This window comes from Xiphophorus hellerii, chromosome 18 (genome assembly GCF_003331165.1).
Source record: "Xiphophorus hellerii strain 12219 chromosome 18, Xiphophorus_hellerii-4.1, whole genome shotgun sequence".
Lineage (NCBI taxonomy): Eukaryota > Metazoa > Chordata > Actinopteri > Cyprinodontiformes > Poeciliidae > Xiphophorus > Xiphophorus hellerii.
Window position 1 is genome coordinate 14,425,481 of NC_045689.1, and position 19,474 is coordinate 14,444,954.

Consider the following 19,474-nt stretch of genomic DNA (forward strand, 5'->3'; position numbering starts at 1 on the left):
TGTAATCTGCTCTATGGTACACCCAATAACATCTGCTCAACTCACTTCAGTGACCTTTAGGAGTGTGCAAAGTTAAAGGAAAGAGATAAGAGACTATGCTAACCATTATTTTGGCCTGAAAATAAACAAGAACTTGTAGCAGAAGGTTGTAGCAGTTTAAATGGTTCAAATCTGGTCTCAATTTCAAGTATCTCTGAGGACAACTCCACTTTTCTCTTTCAAAGTACTGTAACAAATACAAACTCATTAGCATTTATTTAGTTTTTTCAAATTCAAAAATTAAATATTATCAATTCTAACCAAAAAAAGAATGTGCTAAAACAAAGTAGTTTTGAATTTAATAAGAATGATTACAAGATTACCTGAATTTTGATAAACTCAAAACAATGCAAAAAAAAAAAATGCTACTTGTTGGTGTGCTTATAGATAAAACGTGTTCATTTCATGCACTCAATTTTTTATAACATGGACTAAACTTTTTATAACTACACTTGGGCAAAATAATAAAAACGAGGCCCAGCTTTCTTTAATTTGGCAATGTTGACCTTCTGTTTTCCCATATGATCACAACGATCAGCCATATTGGAGAGGAACGTTCGCTAAACAGTTAAGCTAGCAAATTGCTCAGAGAAAAGCACCATGAGTTTTTCTATGGAGTCTTGACATTACAACTTGTTACTTTAAAGTGTAGCCTAAACTTCAGAAATAAAGAGATTCAGCTACCAATCACCGACAGTGGCCTATTAACAGAAGGCAGTTTGTCACATGATTGTATTGTAGCCAGCCAGAATTTGGATTTTTGTATCGTGGGCAAACTGGTCACTTCACCATCTCACTTCAATGCCCTCTGTTTTGTTCTCCATCAGGTCAGAAGGAATAAAAACCTGTTTGGACAAAGATATTCTGAAAAAGGCACCATCTGTACATCTACATGAGGGCCCTGCACCACCATCTGTGTGTTGACATCACACTCATCTCTGTCCTCCGCTGCGGCTTGGAAAGCAAGGACAGACAAGTGGGTGCCACTGTAACCAACGCTGCCGTCTGAGCTCACAATAAGCCTTCCCCTTAGCTCAAATTTGGCCATTTTAAACAGAATCATTCTAGGATGGTGCCATTATGACCTTGAGAGTATCGGGGGGTGAAAAAGGGGAATCAAGGGAAACCAAGTAGTTTTATGACATAGAAAACAAAAATGATGAGCTTTCTTTCAAATGTAACTTGATCACTGACAAAATAAGTGATCCGTTTTATTGAGTGTGTTCCTTTGAAATGAGCTCAAGTTGCAAACTTACAAAGCTGCCAAAGCAAAGCCTCCAGTGTTCTTCTGAGAGTAAAATTACCACTATTTAGCTGAGGAATGTTAACCAGTGCAAACAGGCTAAGGTAGAGAAACAGCAGCCTCTGAACACAGGTTCCTATTTAACAAGTCATCAGCAATCAAGTTTGCAACAGGATCTGGCTTTGGAAATAATAGGTTGAAGACAGAAGTGGATGCAGTTGCATCATATTGGAGCTGCAGAGCTGTGACCTTCTCTGGGATGGAAGGATACAGACATGCTGCTAAATGCCTATTGACTTTATGACAATCCAGCGCTGGAACAACTAGTCATCACTCCAAATGCAAGGGAATCTTTGTTTCTTGTATAGCATATAGTTAGGTATTTAAATCACTATTTGAGGTGTTAACGTTTTGACACATAGACCAAATGGCCAGGCCACCAGTGCCCTGCCATTTCACACAACTGCTCTTTAGCCATTTATTTAACCACTGATAAACATGTTCATTTTCCAAGTTATTAAATAAATGTGACAAATAAATATTCAAATTATGTACACAACTTAACTGAATGATTTTTCAACATTTTATACTACACTAGATTTGAACTGATTTTGATTCTGATCCTGATTTGGCCAATTTGATTCTTATAAAATGACAAATTACTAAAATAAACCACTAAAGCAGCTGGTAGTTAATGCTCCTATGAGCAAAGCTGAAAGCCCCACATGCAAACCAAAAGTTGTGTTTCTTCAATAAAGCCCAGAGAAAGCACAAAAATTTTAGTAGTATACTTGTCAGTTTACATGGTAAATTAACACCACTCTTCAGTGTGGAAGTGGTTAGAGAGAGGAGGACTTATTGTGCTACATTCTGTATCATTGAGCTGCTTAAGAATGACACAAATGGGAAGGCAAAAGGTTAGCTCTATAAAAGAAAGCTGCATTTTATACATGACTCTGTTTGCTGTGCATTAAGGCTGCTGCTTTAAACAGGAAGTCTAACTTTACCAGGTCAAACAGAGTACAGGAAAGTTGTTGGTTTGTTCAGCTTGAACTTTTCATGACAACCTCTGTCTGCCAGAGAAAACACTGGATTTGACTATAAAAAGTTAAGGTAGGTCCCAACATTGTTTAGGAAAAAAATTGTTTGGCAAATATTTAATATCAACAATACTGAACTGTATCCACTATCAGATGCTAAAAATACAATTTAAAATACCAATTCTGTAGTCATTTTGTGTTTTAACTAATTACAGCTAATCCTATTTATATGTGTGGTAAAGTCACCTTTTGAATACTATTAAATATATTTATTTAAGATATATTGGATTCGGCTGGCCAAAACTTTACAAAATCAGATATTAAGAACTAATCACAAGGCTCTTGCTGTGTCTTCATGTGGTGAATTGCAAACTTTGTTTTCTCAGTGTCATTTGTGCTCGTGTCCAATTATAGACCATCAGAAACATAACAGAGTCTCAATCAATCATTTTTGTGTCGTTCTGCAGCCCAAAAACCTAGCAAACATCAATTGCAGAATACAACTGATAAATATTACACTGTTTAGCAGTTTTTCTGGAGCAAGTAGACAAACATGATTTTTAGGTTCATGAAGACATGAATTGTCTACTTTCATCCAAAAAGTAAAACTAGAAATACGTAAGTATGTACAAATAACATGAACTCATGTTTGTGGTGACCAGTGACTGACAGAGAGAGGATGACTTGACCCAGCAGCTTCAGAGTAGCCTATAATAAGAATTCTGACTTGTTTGCCCTCTGGAGAACTTTGCACTTGTTTGACAGATCCCCCAGGTGCGTTTCCACTGGTATATTAAGCCAACAAAGCAGGGTCCTGCATGTATTTATGAAAACTCATGTAGGCAATTGTAGTTCCACTAATAGCTGGACCCAAACATCAATATTGGACATAAATAGACAGTCCGGTTATTTGTGCTCTCTAAACAATCCTTGATGTCTAATCAGCAGCAAACCCATTTAGAAACTCAGAAAATTGCATCCCTGTACTCTGAATTCATTCAGAAATTGAAATCAAGGAAAGCTTATAAAGTGCTTTAAAAGTAAAGTTGTTTTTTTCCCCCTTTAAAGGGTTGCCTCAATTTTCACAGCATTTTCAAAGCAATTTCATATTTACTCTGCACCTCTAGATCATTTCCTAAGTGGCTCAGCTGTAACAGACTCAACATAAATGCACAGTGAAATGTTTACTTTCCCACATGGCATACATGATAAATGTCATGGCCTGGAAATATTATCATCATGCTGCTTGCCCTCCAAATGTAATCCCCTCCAACTAAGAGAATCACGTTCAGCTTAAATCAATAAGACATGTTCTAGGGGAGAACCTTAAAAAATAATAATAATAATAATAATATGCATCTTCCATAATATTATTAATTAATCTGTTAATTAACCAAATGGGTTATTTAACAGATACTGTGGAAAATTAGATTAAAAAAAAGAAAGAGGAACCTTGTGTCGTAAATTTTGATCTGATCTCAACTCACCCTCTAAAGAAAACTCTTGACTAAACACGTTTGAACCTCTCGAGAAGTCATTAATTACAGGCCTTCAGGATGATTTGCAACGTATGATAAAGTTGCCTTTCCGCTCAAGCTCTGCATGAAAACAAACAAGCCTTTGCTAATTTTGCTGAGGGTGTAGCAGTTAGAGAAGAGATGGGGTGGAGTGTTACTTCACAAATGGGAGTTTTAAGGGTTTAGACGCTGGAGTGAAGGAGTCATGGGCTTGTAAGAGGTTCTCCTGGTGTGAATGGTTCCACTGTTTTTATAGAGCAACTTAAAGCAAAAAACTAAATCTGTATTCATTCAAAATAGAAAAATCTGAAATTATCCCTACCAGTGCTCAAATACTTTGACATTTATCTACAGGTGATTTTAATACATAGAATACAAAATAAACTACCTGCTTAATATGACTAGATTCTAATTGCAAATGTGCTTCTAGATTGGCGACTGTAGTGTTAAAACAGAGTTACCATAACAAGAGGGATGACAAGCGCTCCTTCAGTTGTTACACTCCTGTTTTTGTGGAAGGGAAAAAACATCAAACTGTGTTTTTTTTTTTTTTCCATCCAACTAATAGGCAATGTGCAGCAAAAGGTCAACGCTGCATTACTCCAACTTAAAACTTTCTCTGAAAGAAATTGTTTTAACCCTCGAGTTGTGTCAAGAAAATATTTACGGTTTTGAAATCCTAACCTATTAAAATTTTGGCATAGATAAATCTGGCAACCATTGCACACCTGGGTCCAAGAACATCCTGTAATGTAATATTGCATAAACTAAATTTATTTAACTCTGCAAAAGCTGTTTGCGGAATGCTATTTCATGATATACATGTAGTGTAAATGGAATGTGTAAAAGCAGTGCACGATTGCTCTTACTCTGTCTGAGGATTAAAGGGATAGCACCTCCAGAGGATACACCATTATGGATGTTTATGTCCTTGCCTGCACCACTGAGCTATAAGTCCTGCATTTGAAGCTTGTTATTGTAATGTTAGGGTTACCAGTGTAACTATGACTGCGGTCTTTGAGGTTGAAACCTCCTGTTTAGACTTTTTTTTACTGACTGCAGTAGTAAAGTTACAGGAATGTTAGTCTGTGTTACCATGGTTATGAGGAATTTCCCTGAGCTACGCACAGATACATTGTTAAAAATATAAACCTGTGAAAAGAGATAGCTTCAGTTAGCCCACACTCACCTGTATGTCTGAGGGCACTTTCATTTGTTTCTGTCCGTTCGGTAAAAGTTGAGCTCTCCGACAAGCCCAAACGGGGACACGGTTTGAGACAGCGATACAGGCGCGGAGAAAACGGTAAAACGCTGACTGAGCTGAAGTTTTACAACGAAAGCAAAGGAGAAAACACCAAGCTGATTGAATGGCTATTGGATCAAGTTAAAAGACGACCTGTTTTCAGCGTGACTACTGAGTCCTGCGTGTCTCTCACCCTTTGTGGGTTTGAGCAGGGATACGTCCCGTCCTCAGCCTGAGTGGCTCACTGTACTGAAGGGTGGGAGGAGAGTGAGTCGGTCTATTTTATCTCCAGCCTGGCGTAATAGTGAGGGAGCGTCACCGTTGACTTTTTTCCAGCCCCTTCACGGCGCGCGTAACACACACGATAATCAGAACACACTGTGCATCCACGCACGTTAAGTTGGTTAAGAAAACGGGAATATTGCTGTTTAGATTAGTTTAAACTCGCTGGAAAATACGTTTCCTGTTCATTTTCATCGCCAACACAATTCCTAAACAGATGAAGGAAAAAAAATACAACGTCCTAACGGTTAAAATAAGTTGACATGAGTTTGTTGGTCAAAAATCTGATGGTTTTGAACGCAACACATTTTATCACGTTTATCTACTCGGATCGAAGGGCTGTTTGACATACTGTTTGCATTTTCTGTCATCATTGTTATTGTTTGATAGTAAGTGATTTATTTCCATCACTTGTCATCTGGATTATGGTTAAATTAGTGCCTAGAAAAAATATGTATACTACTTGAACTTTTTGTGTATGTATGTAGGGGTGTAGGTGTGTGTGTGGGGGGGGGCGTGTGTGTGTGTGTCTCAACAACTTTGCATATCAAGAGTAGAAATCTTAGCAAATTGTTCTTCGCAATTCAGTTCTAGTCCAGTCAGACTGTATGGTAAACAACTGTAATTACCATTTTTCAAGTCTTATCACAGACTCTCAAGTCTGGATTTTGATTTGGCCATTATAACACATGAATACACTTAGACATGGATTTATACTGAGCTCAATTTATATACAGATCCAAATCCAATTTATTTATAAAGCACATTTAAAAACAGCAAGTTTGTCAAAAGTGCTGTTTGAAAATAAGATAAACAAAAGAGATAAAACTAGACCACAAACAAACATATAAAACATTCATAAAACAGAGAAGAGGCAGTAAAAAGAACATGTTAACTCACACTCGGCCAAGCGGCAATAAAAAGAGAGTTTTTCAAAGAGACTTTGATGATTATTATTAGGTGACTTGTGTACGCAAAGGGTTGCAAACGATTTTATCTGGGGATATCAAAGTTAAAGGTTCTGAATGTAGTATGTAGCCCACACTTTTCAGATTTTCATTTGTTAAAAAAAAAAACATGGAAAGCTCTGTGTCATTTTCCCTCCACAGTTGTGCACTGGTTTGTGTTTGTCATTTGAAATGCCAATTATCTATGCTGAAGTTTATGGTCATGGCATGACAAAAATGTGAAAAGGTTAAGGGTTCCTCATACTTTTGCAAAGCACAGTATCAGTAGCTGCAGTGACTGTTTGACCGGTATCTTCTAATTCCAGATGAACTTGTCAGGAAAAGATTGTTTTTTGCAGGCCCATGATGTTTTACTGTTTGTATGAATTGTTTTGAGAAGTGCACCTACTGTTTTGAAAATATTAAGGATAATTGGAGTAAAAGTAAAAGTATAATCTATAAGGCATTTAAACTTTTTTTGAAAAACTCAGTTCAACGATAATCTGTTTCCTTAATGTCAATTATGTCTTGCAGAAAAGCTGTAAAGAAAAAGTGTTTCCACAATCATGACTGCTAAAATTACAGGGGAAAGGTGAAGAAGGCTGGAAATATTTTACTGCCTAAAGGAAAAGAATGAATATACTCTGAGTGTGTCCCCTGAGAATATTGCATGAGAAACGTTTTTGCGATACTAGTTAAGTCACTTTGAAAGTAACTTAACTAGGTTAAGTAAATTTTTCAGTCAACAGCTTGCATCTTTGTCCAGAGTTTAACTGGAAACCTTTTGGCACTTCAAAGGATCTGAGTGGCAACTCTTAAGAAACGCTACAGAGCTTTTTGGGATCAAGCAAGATAATCAGACGGGTAGTGAATAATTTAATAAACTAATGTTTCAGATGTTTTTTTCTGGTGAATGTAGAATAGGTTCAGTACACATTCAAAGATGAGAAAACCCTGCAATATGTTTTCTGTAAAATGTGCAAAAGCCACCTGCTTCAGTAAGCATATGTGGCATATCAACATATCTGATGAAGAGATTTAATTTGAGTTGTAGCAATAAATATTCTTCCTGCAATGAGATCCAGTAGGTCTTAAGTTCTTTCAGCAAGACAACACTCTTTCTGCCTGAATTCCTGCACTTTTGTTCTACTGTGCAGCCAGGAGACGCATCTTAAATCTAGAGTTACATGACACTATACAAGTGTTAATGATCCTTTTTCAATAATTGTGTGTGTTTGCTTCTAAATGTGTTCATATTCTTAATCATCAGCTTATGAAGAAACTGAAAATCAAACTTTTTGTTACTGTGTCTGCTCCAAGCAAAATACCAAGTAACCGCATGTGCTGTAGAAAACAGATTAATCTTTTCTGGAAATGTCCATGAAATAAAAGTACTTACTAATGCATCAATATTAATTGCTCAGTGTACTGAGGATAGAAATGAAAGTTGCAGATGCTTTTGACCAGTCAGACTTTTCTCTCCTCCTGAGGTGGACTGAATTGCTCATTGAGAAACACAGATGGATTGATTTTCGTAGCAGATATACCACCTGCTGTTAGAATCAGAGATATCGTGTAATGTCAGCAGTCAGTCATCTCTGGAACATGTATCAACTCTGTTGTAGTTCCACTGTACTGGTGGATTATATTATTTATCTTTCAGTAAAATAGAAAAATAAATAAATATTCTGTGGATTGAAGAAGGAATTGCAGATACTTTGCTGTAAAGTATCTGTCTCTGGCATTAACAGTCCTGAAAGACATGTTGTCCTATAGTCAACAGTAAAACTTGTTCCCTATTTGGTCTTGAAATTGACACTGTTGTCCAAAAGCTCCACCCCAAGCTGAAGGTTAAATATTTGGAATGGTCTTTCTTATAAGCAGTCATTTCCCCCTTTAGTGTGGATACGGTTTCTCAGCCAGCAACGAAAAAATATTCCGGAAAAAAGTGAGTATTGTGCTGACCAGTTAGGACAATGGCATGTGTCTAGTTAGAGAAAGTGTTCATTTGCAGATAGAGACACATGTTAAACTTAAAAAAAGAACTGATCTGTGAAATTACAGAAAACCTTTCACATTCATCTCCAACGAAACACTAAGAGTAGTGGCAATCCTATGCAGGTCAGCATCTGATGGAGGCAGAAGGCTTCTTGCACATCTCCACATGAATTTCTTTAAACTAATTCATTCTCTGTGTGCTATAAGGTGAATATTTGCTTTGCTTTCCTGTTACTAAGTCCTTATGTCTTGTGAATTTCAATGAATTGGATGTACCATCAGAGTCGGCTCAAGGCATAAGCGTACAACGTCTCTGATGAGGGCCCTAAAACCATCAGAGGCTTCCCGTACATGCTTGAATGTTAACAGAAACCCTCAATCTATTTTTTATTTATTTATTTTTTTACATTTATTCACTGAGAATGAGAATATCATTGAATTTGATTTTACATTTTCTGCACATATAAAGAAACTGATTTTAGATAGTTTTATTTTTCAATTTAATATTTTAAAAAATTGGTGAGTTCAATTAGTCAAATTGCAAAGAGTAATCTTCATTGTTAGATTATTACATGGTTACAATCTGATGCTAGGAGTTTAATGGTGTTGTTTATATTATAATGTGTTCTTGTAACTAACTGTTTAACTGTATTGTTATCAGGCCACTCTTGTCAAATAAGTTTCTGATCTCAAGTAGTTTTATCCTGGTTAAATAAAGCTAGAAGAAGAATACTCTTATCTTTGTGTTTGAGCTGGGTTTGTTCACAATTACAATATCATCAAATAACCAGTTATCTGCCCAGACAACTAAACCTGCTCCCTCTCCCAGATTTCACCAAATTGGTACCAAGATAACAAGATAATATCCAGCACTGATGTGTAGAGTCATTTATTTTAATTCAAATACGTAGCTTGTCAGACTTCCAATTTTCTTTTTATAGAACTTGACTTGACATGGCAAGTAATATTTTACATTCATCACCAAGGAAACCAAAAGGCTAGTTATAGCTCCTGAAATGTAAGAATTTGTGGTTTATCAAGCTACGTCTTTCTGTTGATTTTGTGAAGAGGAAAAAATACAGGAGATTTGCATGTCTGATTTGCTTAAACTCATTTTGAACCCTTGTCATAATCATAGTGGTGGAAAATCATCAAACAACACCTGATCAGTTTGCTATACTATAATTATTGGTAATTGTGTGTCAGATAAATTCAGACACACACACACACACACACACACACACACACACCTTGACATTGTCTCTACAGGTGCATTAACATGCAGGGGAGCAGGGGAAATGTTCCTCTCAGGAGGACTTCCTGTGACATATCCCTATTTGATGTGGCTGACCCGGGCTTCCCTGCTCCTCTCCCCACAGGCTGGCATTACTCAGCAGCTCCAGCTGCTTAGCTTTGTTTTGAACTCCACCCATTTTAAAATGCCAAACAGCATCCACAGACAGGGAGGGGTAGCACGGCCAGCAGGGGTCCTCCCAGCAGGTTAGGGTGCATAACACAACAGAATTGGGCAAAGAGTTTGTGCCTGCTGCTATCAGAAAGGAGGCAGAAGATAGAAAAGCAGGAATTTATCCTTGGGGAAAAATAGGAAAGAATAGAGTCTTTTGACTCCAAAGATGTCCTGAGGCTTAAAATGAGGTAAAGCTATCCTTTTGAAGATGTTCTTCTGCTAAAGGCATTGACTGGAACCTTTGGATGCAAAACTTTCAGTCAGTGAGTTTTGCAAATTGAAAAATCACACATTACTCTACAAAAGTAGCTTCACCTTTACAGCTGCAGTATGTAATTTTTTAAAAATATACATTTTTTACATATTTGATGAAACTCTCTCTATGTCATGACAGCATGGTATGAGACAAATAATTTGCAAAAAGAATTAAGCACCTCTGGCTTCTCCCAGTGCTATAAGCAGCCAATCAGATCCAGAAGCACTGTCAGTCACCCCTCTTTGTGAGGCTGCTCGCCCCCCCATTTCACATCCCCTCTGCTCCTCCTGTTTATTCTGCCAATCAAGTATACAGAATGGATCAGACTGGTAGTTTTCCACCACACATTACTTTTTGCATGCAGGCTAAAAGATTTAATTTAGGATTCATCTCAGAAAATTATTTTCCTGCACATCTCTGTTGTGTTCTTACATAGCTTATGCTCATCTTTAAACAGAGCTTCCCATGGCTTTCTTTCTACGATAGCTTCTTTTCACTAGGCAATATTTGCAGGGCACTGTGCTAACTGTTGTCCTTTCAACAGATTCTCCCACCAATGGTTTGGATCACGCTAACTCTGAAGGAGTTACCATGATTCTGCAGGCTGATTCTCTGATTGATGCTCTCCTTTCCTAACAGTTTTAGCTTCAACAAAAAGCTTTGAAGGTTTTGAGTTGCACCATGGTCTAGATTTCCTATATAGGATATTGTTTTATTATCTAACGCTGCTTTTAGATTTTGCAAAGGACTAAGATTCCCTAAAAGTCTAATCAGTCTAATCAGACTCTTAGGGATGTGGTTTCATACTTGGTCTGCATCCGTGGATCAAACATTATGCATTATGCAGTGTCCATTAGAATGTCTGCCTTGAGATAATTCCACCTGAAAATTGTATATATATATATATATGTACTATGAATCTAAATCTGCCATTAATATGTCTAATTTTTGGACTTAATTGGTAAAATGCCCAATCATTAAATGGCTGTTGGAAGTTATGATGAGAATTTTATCAATAAATGAAAAACCCTAATTTAACCATATAAAATGATTTTTATAACAATATATTTAATTTAATTTACATTTTACTGTATGTTGAAAAATTAGACATTATTTTAAACCTCCATGCATGTAAAGGGTGGGATTCATCCCACGGCTTTTTTGTGTCTCCTAGTGGTTGTTAATTTTCAACTCAAGCCAGTTTCTTGTTTTTTTTCCAATAGCAATTTGGCACAAGTTTAAATAATTCACCTTGATCTGATGCACAAACTAAAGGCTAATACATCAATGATGAGCTTATTCATACTTTGTTAGGAGATGCAAATGGATTTTGTCAATGTAATGCAGCATATGACTATGATTACTTCCCTGGGTGACGACACTGTCAAATTTCTTCCACCAGGGGGCGGGGTTGTACTGCCTTACAGTTTTCAATAGTTTTTGCCTGTCTTTAGGAATACACTCAAACGAACTGAAAATGGATCATCCACAAATAGACTAACCATCAACAATTCGTTCATGTTTTGAAATCCAGTTCTGCATTGTTTAAAGCCACTGAATAAAAAAGATCACAGTGTCTACTCACTTTTTTTCCCCAAAGGTTGATTGTTGTAGTATTTCTTCTATATTGTACTGTAGATTTTATTTACTCTTGGTTACTATACACAAGGAACTGGCAGTTTTCTCAGCAGTGTTGTGTATCACATTATATCTTTTTTAAATGGCCATGTTTTTTAAAAAATGAGTTCATTTCTAACAAAAGTGAACAGTCACATCATCACATGACTTACATGATGTGTTCTTGTGAATAAACTCAATTTGCCCTCCTGCATAAGCCTGTAAACTGCTGCTTGTTTGAAGTAGAGCTGTAAAGCATAAGAACAACTCAAGCTAAATTAAAAACATGCTTTAGATCAACTATAATTTGAGATGATTCTCTTCACAGTGGCATCATGTATGCAAACACTATAAAGTTCTTACTTCTTATTTACAGACTTCAATTTCACAAAGCTGAATGTTACACTATGAACTGGTCCAGCAAATAATTGATGCTCTGAAGGTCAGAAGGTTGTTACTGTGCTAGTTATACACAGAACATGTTCTAGTTGTAAATATTTAAGCAAAAGCACTGGACAGAGTTCATCATTGACTGGTAGGAAACTAAAATTTACTTCTAAGGACTTAAAACTCACACACTCACGCTATGCTTTGTGTCATGTGCATGCTAACTAAAATCTGGATTAAAATACACTTGGATTGCAGTCATTTTGATCAATTCCAACACTTCAAATGCTTGCAGACTTAAAAATAAAATTTATAATTAACTAGTCACAGTTGCAGAGTTTAATGAAACCATATACTTACTCCTTATTTTAAAATGTTCTGCATTTTTTAAAGACTCACCGAGGTTCCCTACCGTTGCTGTGTAAAAAGTGGTTTCTCAAACACAAGCAGCAGATAGACTCATGAAGCTGCTCATTCATGAAGTTTGTCCAGACATGCCACTTCAGAAGTTACATCACCCTGCTGAGCTGCAATGCCTCTGTCCTATTGGTTTATGTTGCCTGTTTGGCGAGCTATGCTCCTCTTCCTAGATGGAATGTTTTGCATTAACTTAAACTGTTATGCATATTGATTTTGAAAGACATTAGAATATGAACTCTTTTCTCAAATCTTCAGTGGTAAGATCATGTAAGTTTTTGTTATATTGACAAAATTATGTATGGTTGCTTAGCTCAACTGGTCAGAGAGTGGTGCTAATAACACCAATGTCATGGGTTCAATCCACGTATTGGCCAGCTGAAACATAAAGTCTTCAGAAAATCAACACTTGGAAATAGCAGGAGGCTTTAAATTAAACCATTATGCATATTGATTTTGAAAAACATTAGAATATCACTGCGTTTGTCAAGATCATGTAAGTTTTTCTTAAGTTGATGAAAACTCAAACTTAGGTATGGCTGGTTAGCTCAGCTGGTCAGAGTGAGGTGCTTATAATACCAAGGTTATGGGCTCAATCCCCATACTGGCCAATTGAAATCTAAACTCTTCAGAAAATCAGCACTTAAAAATAGCAGAAGGCTTTAAATTATGCATATTGATTTTGAAAGACATTATTAGAATATGAGCTCTTTTCGCAAATCTACATTGTGGTAAGATCATGTAAGTTTTTGTTATATAGATGAAAACTCAGAATTATGTATGGCTGCTTAACTCAACTGGTCAGAGAGTGGCGCTAATAATGCCAAGGTCATGGGTTCAATCCCCATACCGGTCAATTTAAAATCTTCAGGAAATGCTACTAAAAATAGCACAAGGCTTTAAATTAATGCAGACTCAACATTTTAGCAGATATGCCAACAGAAATTTTTAAGCATTTACAGTATGTAAAAAACATCATACATCTTTCATCACTTCTTTAAAAGAGCTCTGGATTGAGGTTTTGGTGAAATACGTGTATTGTATATGGCTCGTACACAGGAAGTCATAGACTAACACATATGGAAAAGAGAAGAAGGAAGGAAAGAGTCTACAAAGCCTTTCTGTAACTCCTGATTGTTTTTAACCACCACATCCTTCTTGTCCTCCACAGGAAGTTCAAACACAATGAACAAGCTTAAAGGAGGCCTGAATCAAAACTTGTCACAGCTTGCCTCACATTACCGTGTGAACTTTTAGAAATACATTTATTTTCCTAAATATGTCTATTTTTCAGTACCACATCAAAACCAGCATTTAGAAAGAAAGTTCCTGATCCTTGCAATGAGGATAGAGCAATGACGCCCAGATGTTGCATGAGCTCTCCTCAAACAGCATTTCTTTCTTGGAGTTATGTAAGAAGTAGCTCCTCCCTACTCCTGAAAAATGTGCAGGACACGTGCCTGACTTTTCCTACCATCAATAAACTTCTGCCTCTGAAAAAAAAAGTACCCGTTTGTAAAGAAAAATGTTACATACATAATATAAACTATGTATTTCAGAGTTTTGAAATTTAGATCACAGTAGATCTAGAAACATTGTTACCCTCCCACAGACATATATACTGTATGTGAACCATTCATTAAATGACAGCGGCTATGGTGACAATGAGAATGACCTCCACCATAAGGATGTTTTGCTAAAACATTTCCAAACATTTCATTTGGAAAATTCTCCTTACAACAGGAAGATTTTCCTTACAACCTAAATGTCTCCAAGACTTTGACTTCTGAGTTCAAGTCTTCCTTTTAGGAATGTGTAATTTTTCTAGTATTAATATATTTCAACTATTACTAGCATGTAAATCTTCTTTTATCGCTATGTGTGTTTGTTTCTCACAAGACACTCCACACCACCAAAGAAATGCAGTCCACTAAGAAGTTGAATTTGTTGTTGACCCAAATGTTTCCTTCACTCTGTAAGCTGAGGAATTTTGGTATGAACTGTGACCCTTTTTCAGCCACATTACCCACAGAGGTGGGGGTGCTGTGTCTGTTTATATTAGGGGCGGTGATTAGTTTAAGGGGGGGTCATTTGTTAAATAGCCTACCCATGCCAAGGACTGTAAGACCTTTTATTGGTGTCAGCATCTTGTGAAAAAAAGTCAATGCTGGCTAATTTTTTTTAGCTTGTCTCTGGGACGATTTTCTTCCCCTAACTTTTGCAGAATGTTCTGGAAACCTCCCGAGAGAGAGAGAAAAAAAACCACTGACATCAACTGGCATGTCAACACCATTTGCAAAAACTGTTTAAAAAACAAAAGAAAAAAAAAAGAAGATCCAGATGACAGGATCTGTGCAGAGTTTCTTTGTGCATTAGATTGATATTTAAGTCTTTTTTTAGTTGAATGAAACACATTAGGAACAAAACACTGTGGCAAGATCCTATGTTACACTTTAGATAGATATAAATACTGATACATCAAGTTAGAAGATGAAAACATATTTTGCATTAAAATCTTGTTGCATACAATGAAAAATGGGGGTTCAGGTTTAGGACACGTCAGCCTGCTGCTCCATTTGCTCCCCCATCCTGCAGCTAGCAGCTGGGATGGAGAGACGTGGCAGTGTGGGGGTGGGGGCAGGACTAGAGGTCTTTGCAGCTTCCCAGAGGGGTATGTGCAACTGAATGAAACTTTTGAAGTTCTAGAGATTTCAATTTGAAACCAGAGAGATACAAGTAGAATAACTGCAATAAATTTCCAACTTTTTCTCCCCATTGATCTGGAAAAGAATGTGCCTATTCAGAAACTTTCTGTGTATGTCTATAAAGAGGCATTGTTCAGGAATGATACTCGGTTCGCTTGAATTCGTATCACACATGTATACATGTATTAAATAGGCTTGATTGTTTCAGGAGAAAATAGTCCAATCTTTCTTTTTTTCTCACAATTTCACCCAGTGATGAAATCAGGGTGAAATATTGAGTCATCTCACTGCATTAGGACCGACAGACATCAGCAGCCATTGCTGAACACAAATCAGATTTTTCTTCCACTTTGTGTCTACGGATATCTTTGGAAAAAGTTTTTCAAAGCTGATCCCAGACCAGTGCAGGGGAGTTAACTTCAGCCCTCCCAGCTCTCTGGGTCCACCCTGTAATTTCGGTGGGGGACGTCCCATTCCCAACTTCCTGAGCAAACATAGACATCCTTATTTGGATATCCCAGTCCCATCTTCCAGAAAATTCTCTCTAAGGATATATAGAGCCGGGGAGAGTCGTGCTTTTATGCTACCCACCAGACGCACCCGATCGGAGAGACCCTGAGAATCTGTGCCAGGTGAGAATCAAAAAATATAACCATGTTTGTTTCCAGGGAAGGAATACGGACAGTGAATCGACTTCTTTGTCTTCATGGGTTAACGTTACAGCAGTGGGTTTGTCCTACCTTTCAGCTGTTTGCTCTCTTTAAAACTTAATATTTTTATGCAATCTGTCCCAAAATGATGATGCAGTCTTTTCACATTTAACCAGATTATGCACATGAAAGTGTTTCGATGAAACGGAGTTTAGAAAATGTGTATTTCTGCTTAAAAAAAAAATCAAATCATAGACAAATTAAATGGAGTGGAAATGAAGCATGCATATCAACACAGTGTTTGTCTAAGAGCCTGAAAAAGTCCCACTTTTTACTCTGGAGATTACGTCATCAACCTTTTGTCTTTCAGAATGAAAATCGCAGACATGAAAACATCTCAAGGTATCCATAAGTGAAGTTAAATCATGTTGTGCCATAAATGTGAGACCATAGAGATGCAGAAAACATCTCTCTGTAAAAAGAAACAGGATGCTAGTGCAGCTGGTTATTCAAACCTTCAGTCTATGTATCTGAGTGATAGAATGAGGAAGGCAGAGAAGGAAGTTGTAAAAGAATCACAGACTTTGGTGACTGAAAAAGTAATTTATGACTATTTAACCGACTGCATAGATTTGCAGCAGTTTGCATTAATTGCAGCTCATCCAGAAAAGTGCGAGGCATCATATTTCAGCCTTCAGTCAAAGAGAAACATGATTCTAAGGGACCGTCGCTCTCAGCTGTACCCCTCAGTGGTGATGACGTGGCAACGATCCTGCCTGCTTCTGTCTGGAGGCTTTCCAAAGCTTCTCTGTGGGCTGAATCAGCCCTGCCACCACAGTTTCCCGCCTCACTCCAAAGTACAAGTTTTTCACTGAAGCTTAATTGCTTCCTGCTCATTTTTCAGCTTTCTCAACAGTTTTCGGGATTTTGTTGTTATTGAAATACAAAATTTGACAGTAAAACTGCTGGACTAGAATTTGGGTCTTATCGGTAGGTTCCACAAGCCTTCCAACACATCGACTTTTGATTTTTCTGGGTGAGTCCAGGGACATTTTACAGTTTTAGCAGATAGACTAACTTAGATCAGGTTTTTTCTTGTTGGAATTGTAAGCAGAGCTACCTTATGAACCAAGGGTCCAGTTCAATCTGACTTTAATGCTCTGAAGAATCCAAAAAATGGTGAAATTGTGAAAATTAGCGTGATATCAAATGTTTTTTCTAACTTACATTTGGTTACCTTTAACCCTCTCTCTTCTTGTTTCTTCTGTTGCTTGCAGTTTGTCACACTCGAAGTGAAACAGGATGTGGATGACCACAGCTGTCGCTCTCTGTTTGCTGGCCTTCGTGGCGTCTGCAGAAGACAAGAAGCTGAGCAGCCATGCTAACACACTAGCTGACAACAGTGCCAACTTGGCCTTCAGGTTAGCTATATGATTCAAAATGAGGGCGCAAGACAAATTAGCAAAATTGCTGCTTAAATCATTTCCAGCATTTTGAAACCTAAGTGCCATTTTCTTAGAAAATGCAATTAATGTGTCCTTCTATTCTTTTACTCCAGCTTGTACCACAAGATGGCTCAGGACAAAAATACAGACAACATTGTTGTTTCTCCTGTTGTTGTGGCGTCCTCTCTGGGGCTGGTTGCGCTCGGTGGTAAGGCCACCACTGCCTCCCAGGTGAAAACTGTCCTCAGTGCTGACAAACTCAAGGACGAGCACCTGCATGCAGGCCTGTCAGAGCTCCTCTCTGTGGTAAACAGCGCACAGAATCACAAATTTTAACTTCTCGTAGTCAAAATAAGGTTGTGTTTGAGGTCAGAGCCTCTAAACGTTTGCATTAAGAGTTCACATTTTGCGTTTTACCAGGTGAGTAATCAAAAGACCCGAAACTCCACCTGGAAGATCAACAACCGCCTCTACGGCCCCAGCTCTGTCTCCTTCGCTGATGACTTTGTGAAGACCAGCAAGAAGCATTACAACTATGACCACTCAAAAATCAACTTCAGGGACAAGCGGAGCGCAGTGAACTCCATCAATGAGTGGGCAGCTAAGTCAACAGATGGCAAGCTGCCGGAGATCACCAAGGATGTGCAGAACCCAGACGGAGCCATGATTGTCAACGCCATGTTTTTTAAGCGTAAGTGCACACAGTGTTGGGGCGTGGCAGCAGATTCCATCTAAACCCTACCCAGGTGTGAAACTGATTTTCTTTTTAACCCATAGCTCACTGGGATGAGAGATTCCATGAAAAGATGGTTGACAACCGCGGTTTCCTGGTTACCCGCTCCTTCACTGTTGGAGTTTCTATGATGCATCGCACAGGTGAGCATTGCCATCTCTGCTTGTGATCTTGTTATGTCTTTCCAGCTGTATCCTCACATCTGATAAGACGTCTGATGTCTCCTTCCAGGTCTCTACGACTTCTATGAGGACAAAGAGAACAATCTCTACATCCTGAACATGCCTCTGGGCAAAAAGGAGGCCTCCATGATCCTCATCATGCCCTACCATTTGGAGCCCCTGGATCGCCTGGAGAAACTGCTGACGAAGAAGCAGGTAGACACTTGGCTGAGCAAGATGGAGAACAAGGCCGTGGCAATTTCCCTCCCCAAGGTCTCATTGGAAGTCAGTCACAACCTTCAGGTAAATGTTTCAGTCGGTATTTGAGTCAGAGAGTTTTATAATAAGCAATCAATAGAGTCTTAAGCAGTCGTCTTTTCTTTCTGTAGAAATATTTAGCTGAGTTGGGCCTCACTGAAGCGGTGGACAAATCCAAAGCAGACCTCTCGAACATCTCAGGGAAGAAGGACCTCTACCTCTCTAACGTCTTCCATGCTTCTGCCCTGGAGCTGGACGTGGACGGAAACCCTTATGACACAAGCATCTTCGGCACAGATAAACTGAAGAACCCTAAGCTCTTCTATGTAGACCACCCCTTCATCTTCCTGGTGAAAGACAACAAGACCAACTCTATCCTGTACATCGGCAGAGTGGTTAGACCCAAAGGGGATAAAATGCGTGATGAGCTGTAATGATAAAGTTGTGAATCATGTTAGATTTAATATTTGTGAATTTTTGTCAGGAAACTGTATGCGTGAGTGTGTGGATGTGTTTTTATTGGCGTGATTGTTACCTCAAGAGCACATTCCAATACACAATCTGTGGACTGGATATCTAAGTACACTAGTTTTTGACACTTTGAGCTTAGGAAGGAAAACACACAATAATCAGCATCAGTTGGCTCAAAAGGCAACATACTTATGTTAAGTATGATGATTTCTATTTTTAAATTTCCAAACCTGTTTTGCCACTGATGGTATTACCATGTTCCCTGTGCTTTTTCTTGCATTATCTTTAATGTTTAAAGAAAAACAAAAGAGATCTCTGCACAAGTTTTGATTTGCAGCTCTCATTCATTTCTTTATTTTGCCACCATCTTGCACTGAAAGGTGGCAGTATATGGTGCTGTGTTCATGATCATTTTCCAGCAATACCCAGTCATTGTGTCATTGTAGGTATTTCCACAAGAAGCTGTTGGAATAGTGTGACTATGTATTAATGTGTTGGTATTTTTTGTTGTTGTTTTTTCCCCCCAATAAAACAAAAGCAAAAAAAGATTTGGCGTGTCTGTTCTGATTTTTGAATTCCTCACTGAGCACCTTTTTC

The 19,474-nt window shown here is 37.9% G+C and overlaps 2 protein-coding genes and 1 non-coding gene across 7 annotated transcripts in view; 2 read left to right on the forward strand and 1 right to left on the reverse strand.

The window, feature by feature from the left end:
* Positions 1-5,354, reverse strand: part of gdpd5b (glycerophosphodiester phosphodiesterase domain containing 5b) — a 37,116-nt gene extending 31,762 nt beyond the window's left edge. For all 3 annotated transcript variants that reach the window (XR_004336547.1, XM_032545043.1, XM_032545042.1), the window contains exon 1: positions 5,029-5,354. The gene's annotated coding sequence lies outside the window, so the exon portion shown is untranslated. The remainder of the gene's footprint in view (positions 1-5,028) is intronic.
* A 7,882-nt stretch (positions 5,355-13,236) lies between these two features.
* Positions 13,237-13,310, forward strand: trnai-aau (transfer RNA isoleucine (anticodon AAU)). The gene has a single exon. It is a non-coding gene; the product is annotated as a tRNA-Ile (tRNA).
* Positions 13,311-15,657: 2,347 nt separating this feature from the next.
* serpinh1b (serpin peptidase inhibitor, clade H (heat shock protein 47), member 1b) lies at positions 15,658-19,425 on the forward strand. 3 transcript variants are annotated; one of them, XM_032545889.1, is made up of 8 exons: positions 15,658-15,791; positions 16,180-16,211; positions 17,087-17,230; positions 17,368-17,560; positions 17,675-17,945; positions 18,032-18,130; positions 18,219-18,451; positions 18,538-19,425. In XM_032545889.1, the coding sequence occupies exons 3-8, from the start codon at positions 17,112-17,114 to the stop codon at positions 18,838-18,840; spliced, it is 1,218 nt and encodes a 405-aa protein (XP_032401780.1). In that variant the 5' UTR covers positions 15,658-15,791; positions 16,180-16,211; positions 17,087-17,111; the 3' UTR covers positions 18,841-19,425. The 3 variants fall into 3 exon arrangements, with proteins under 3 accessions (XP_032401780.1, XP_032401781.1, XP_032401782.1); XM_032545890.1 differs by lacking the exon at positions 16,180-16,211 and having other exon boundaries at positions 15,659-15,791; XM_032545891.1 differs by lacking the exon at positions 15,658-15,791 and having other exon boundaries at positions 15,804-16,211.
* Positions 19,426-19,474: the final 49 nt, after the last annotated feature.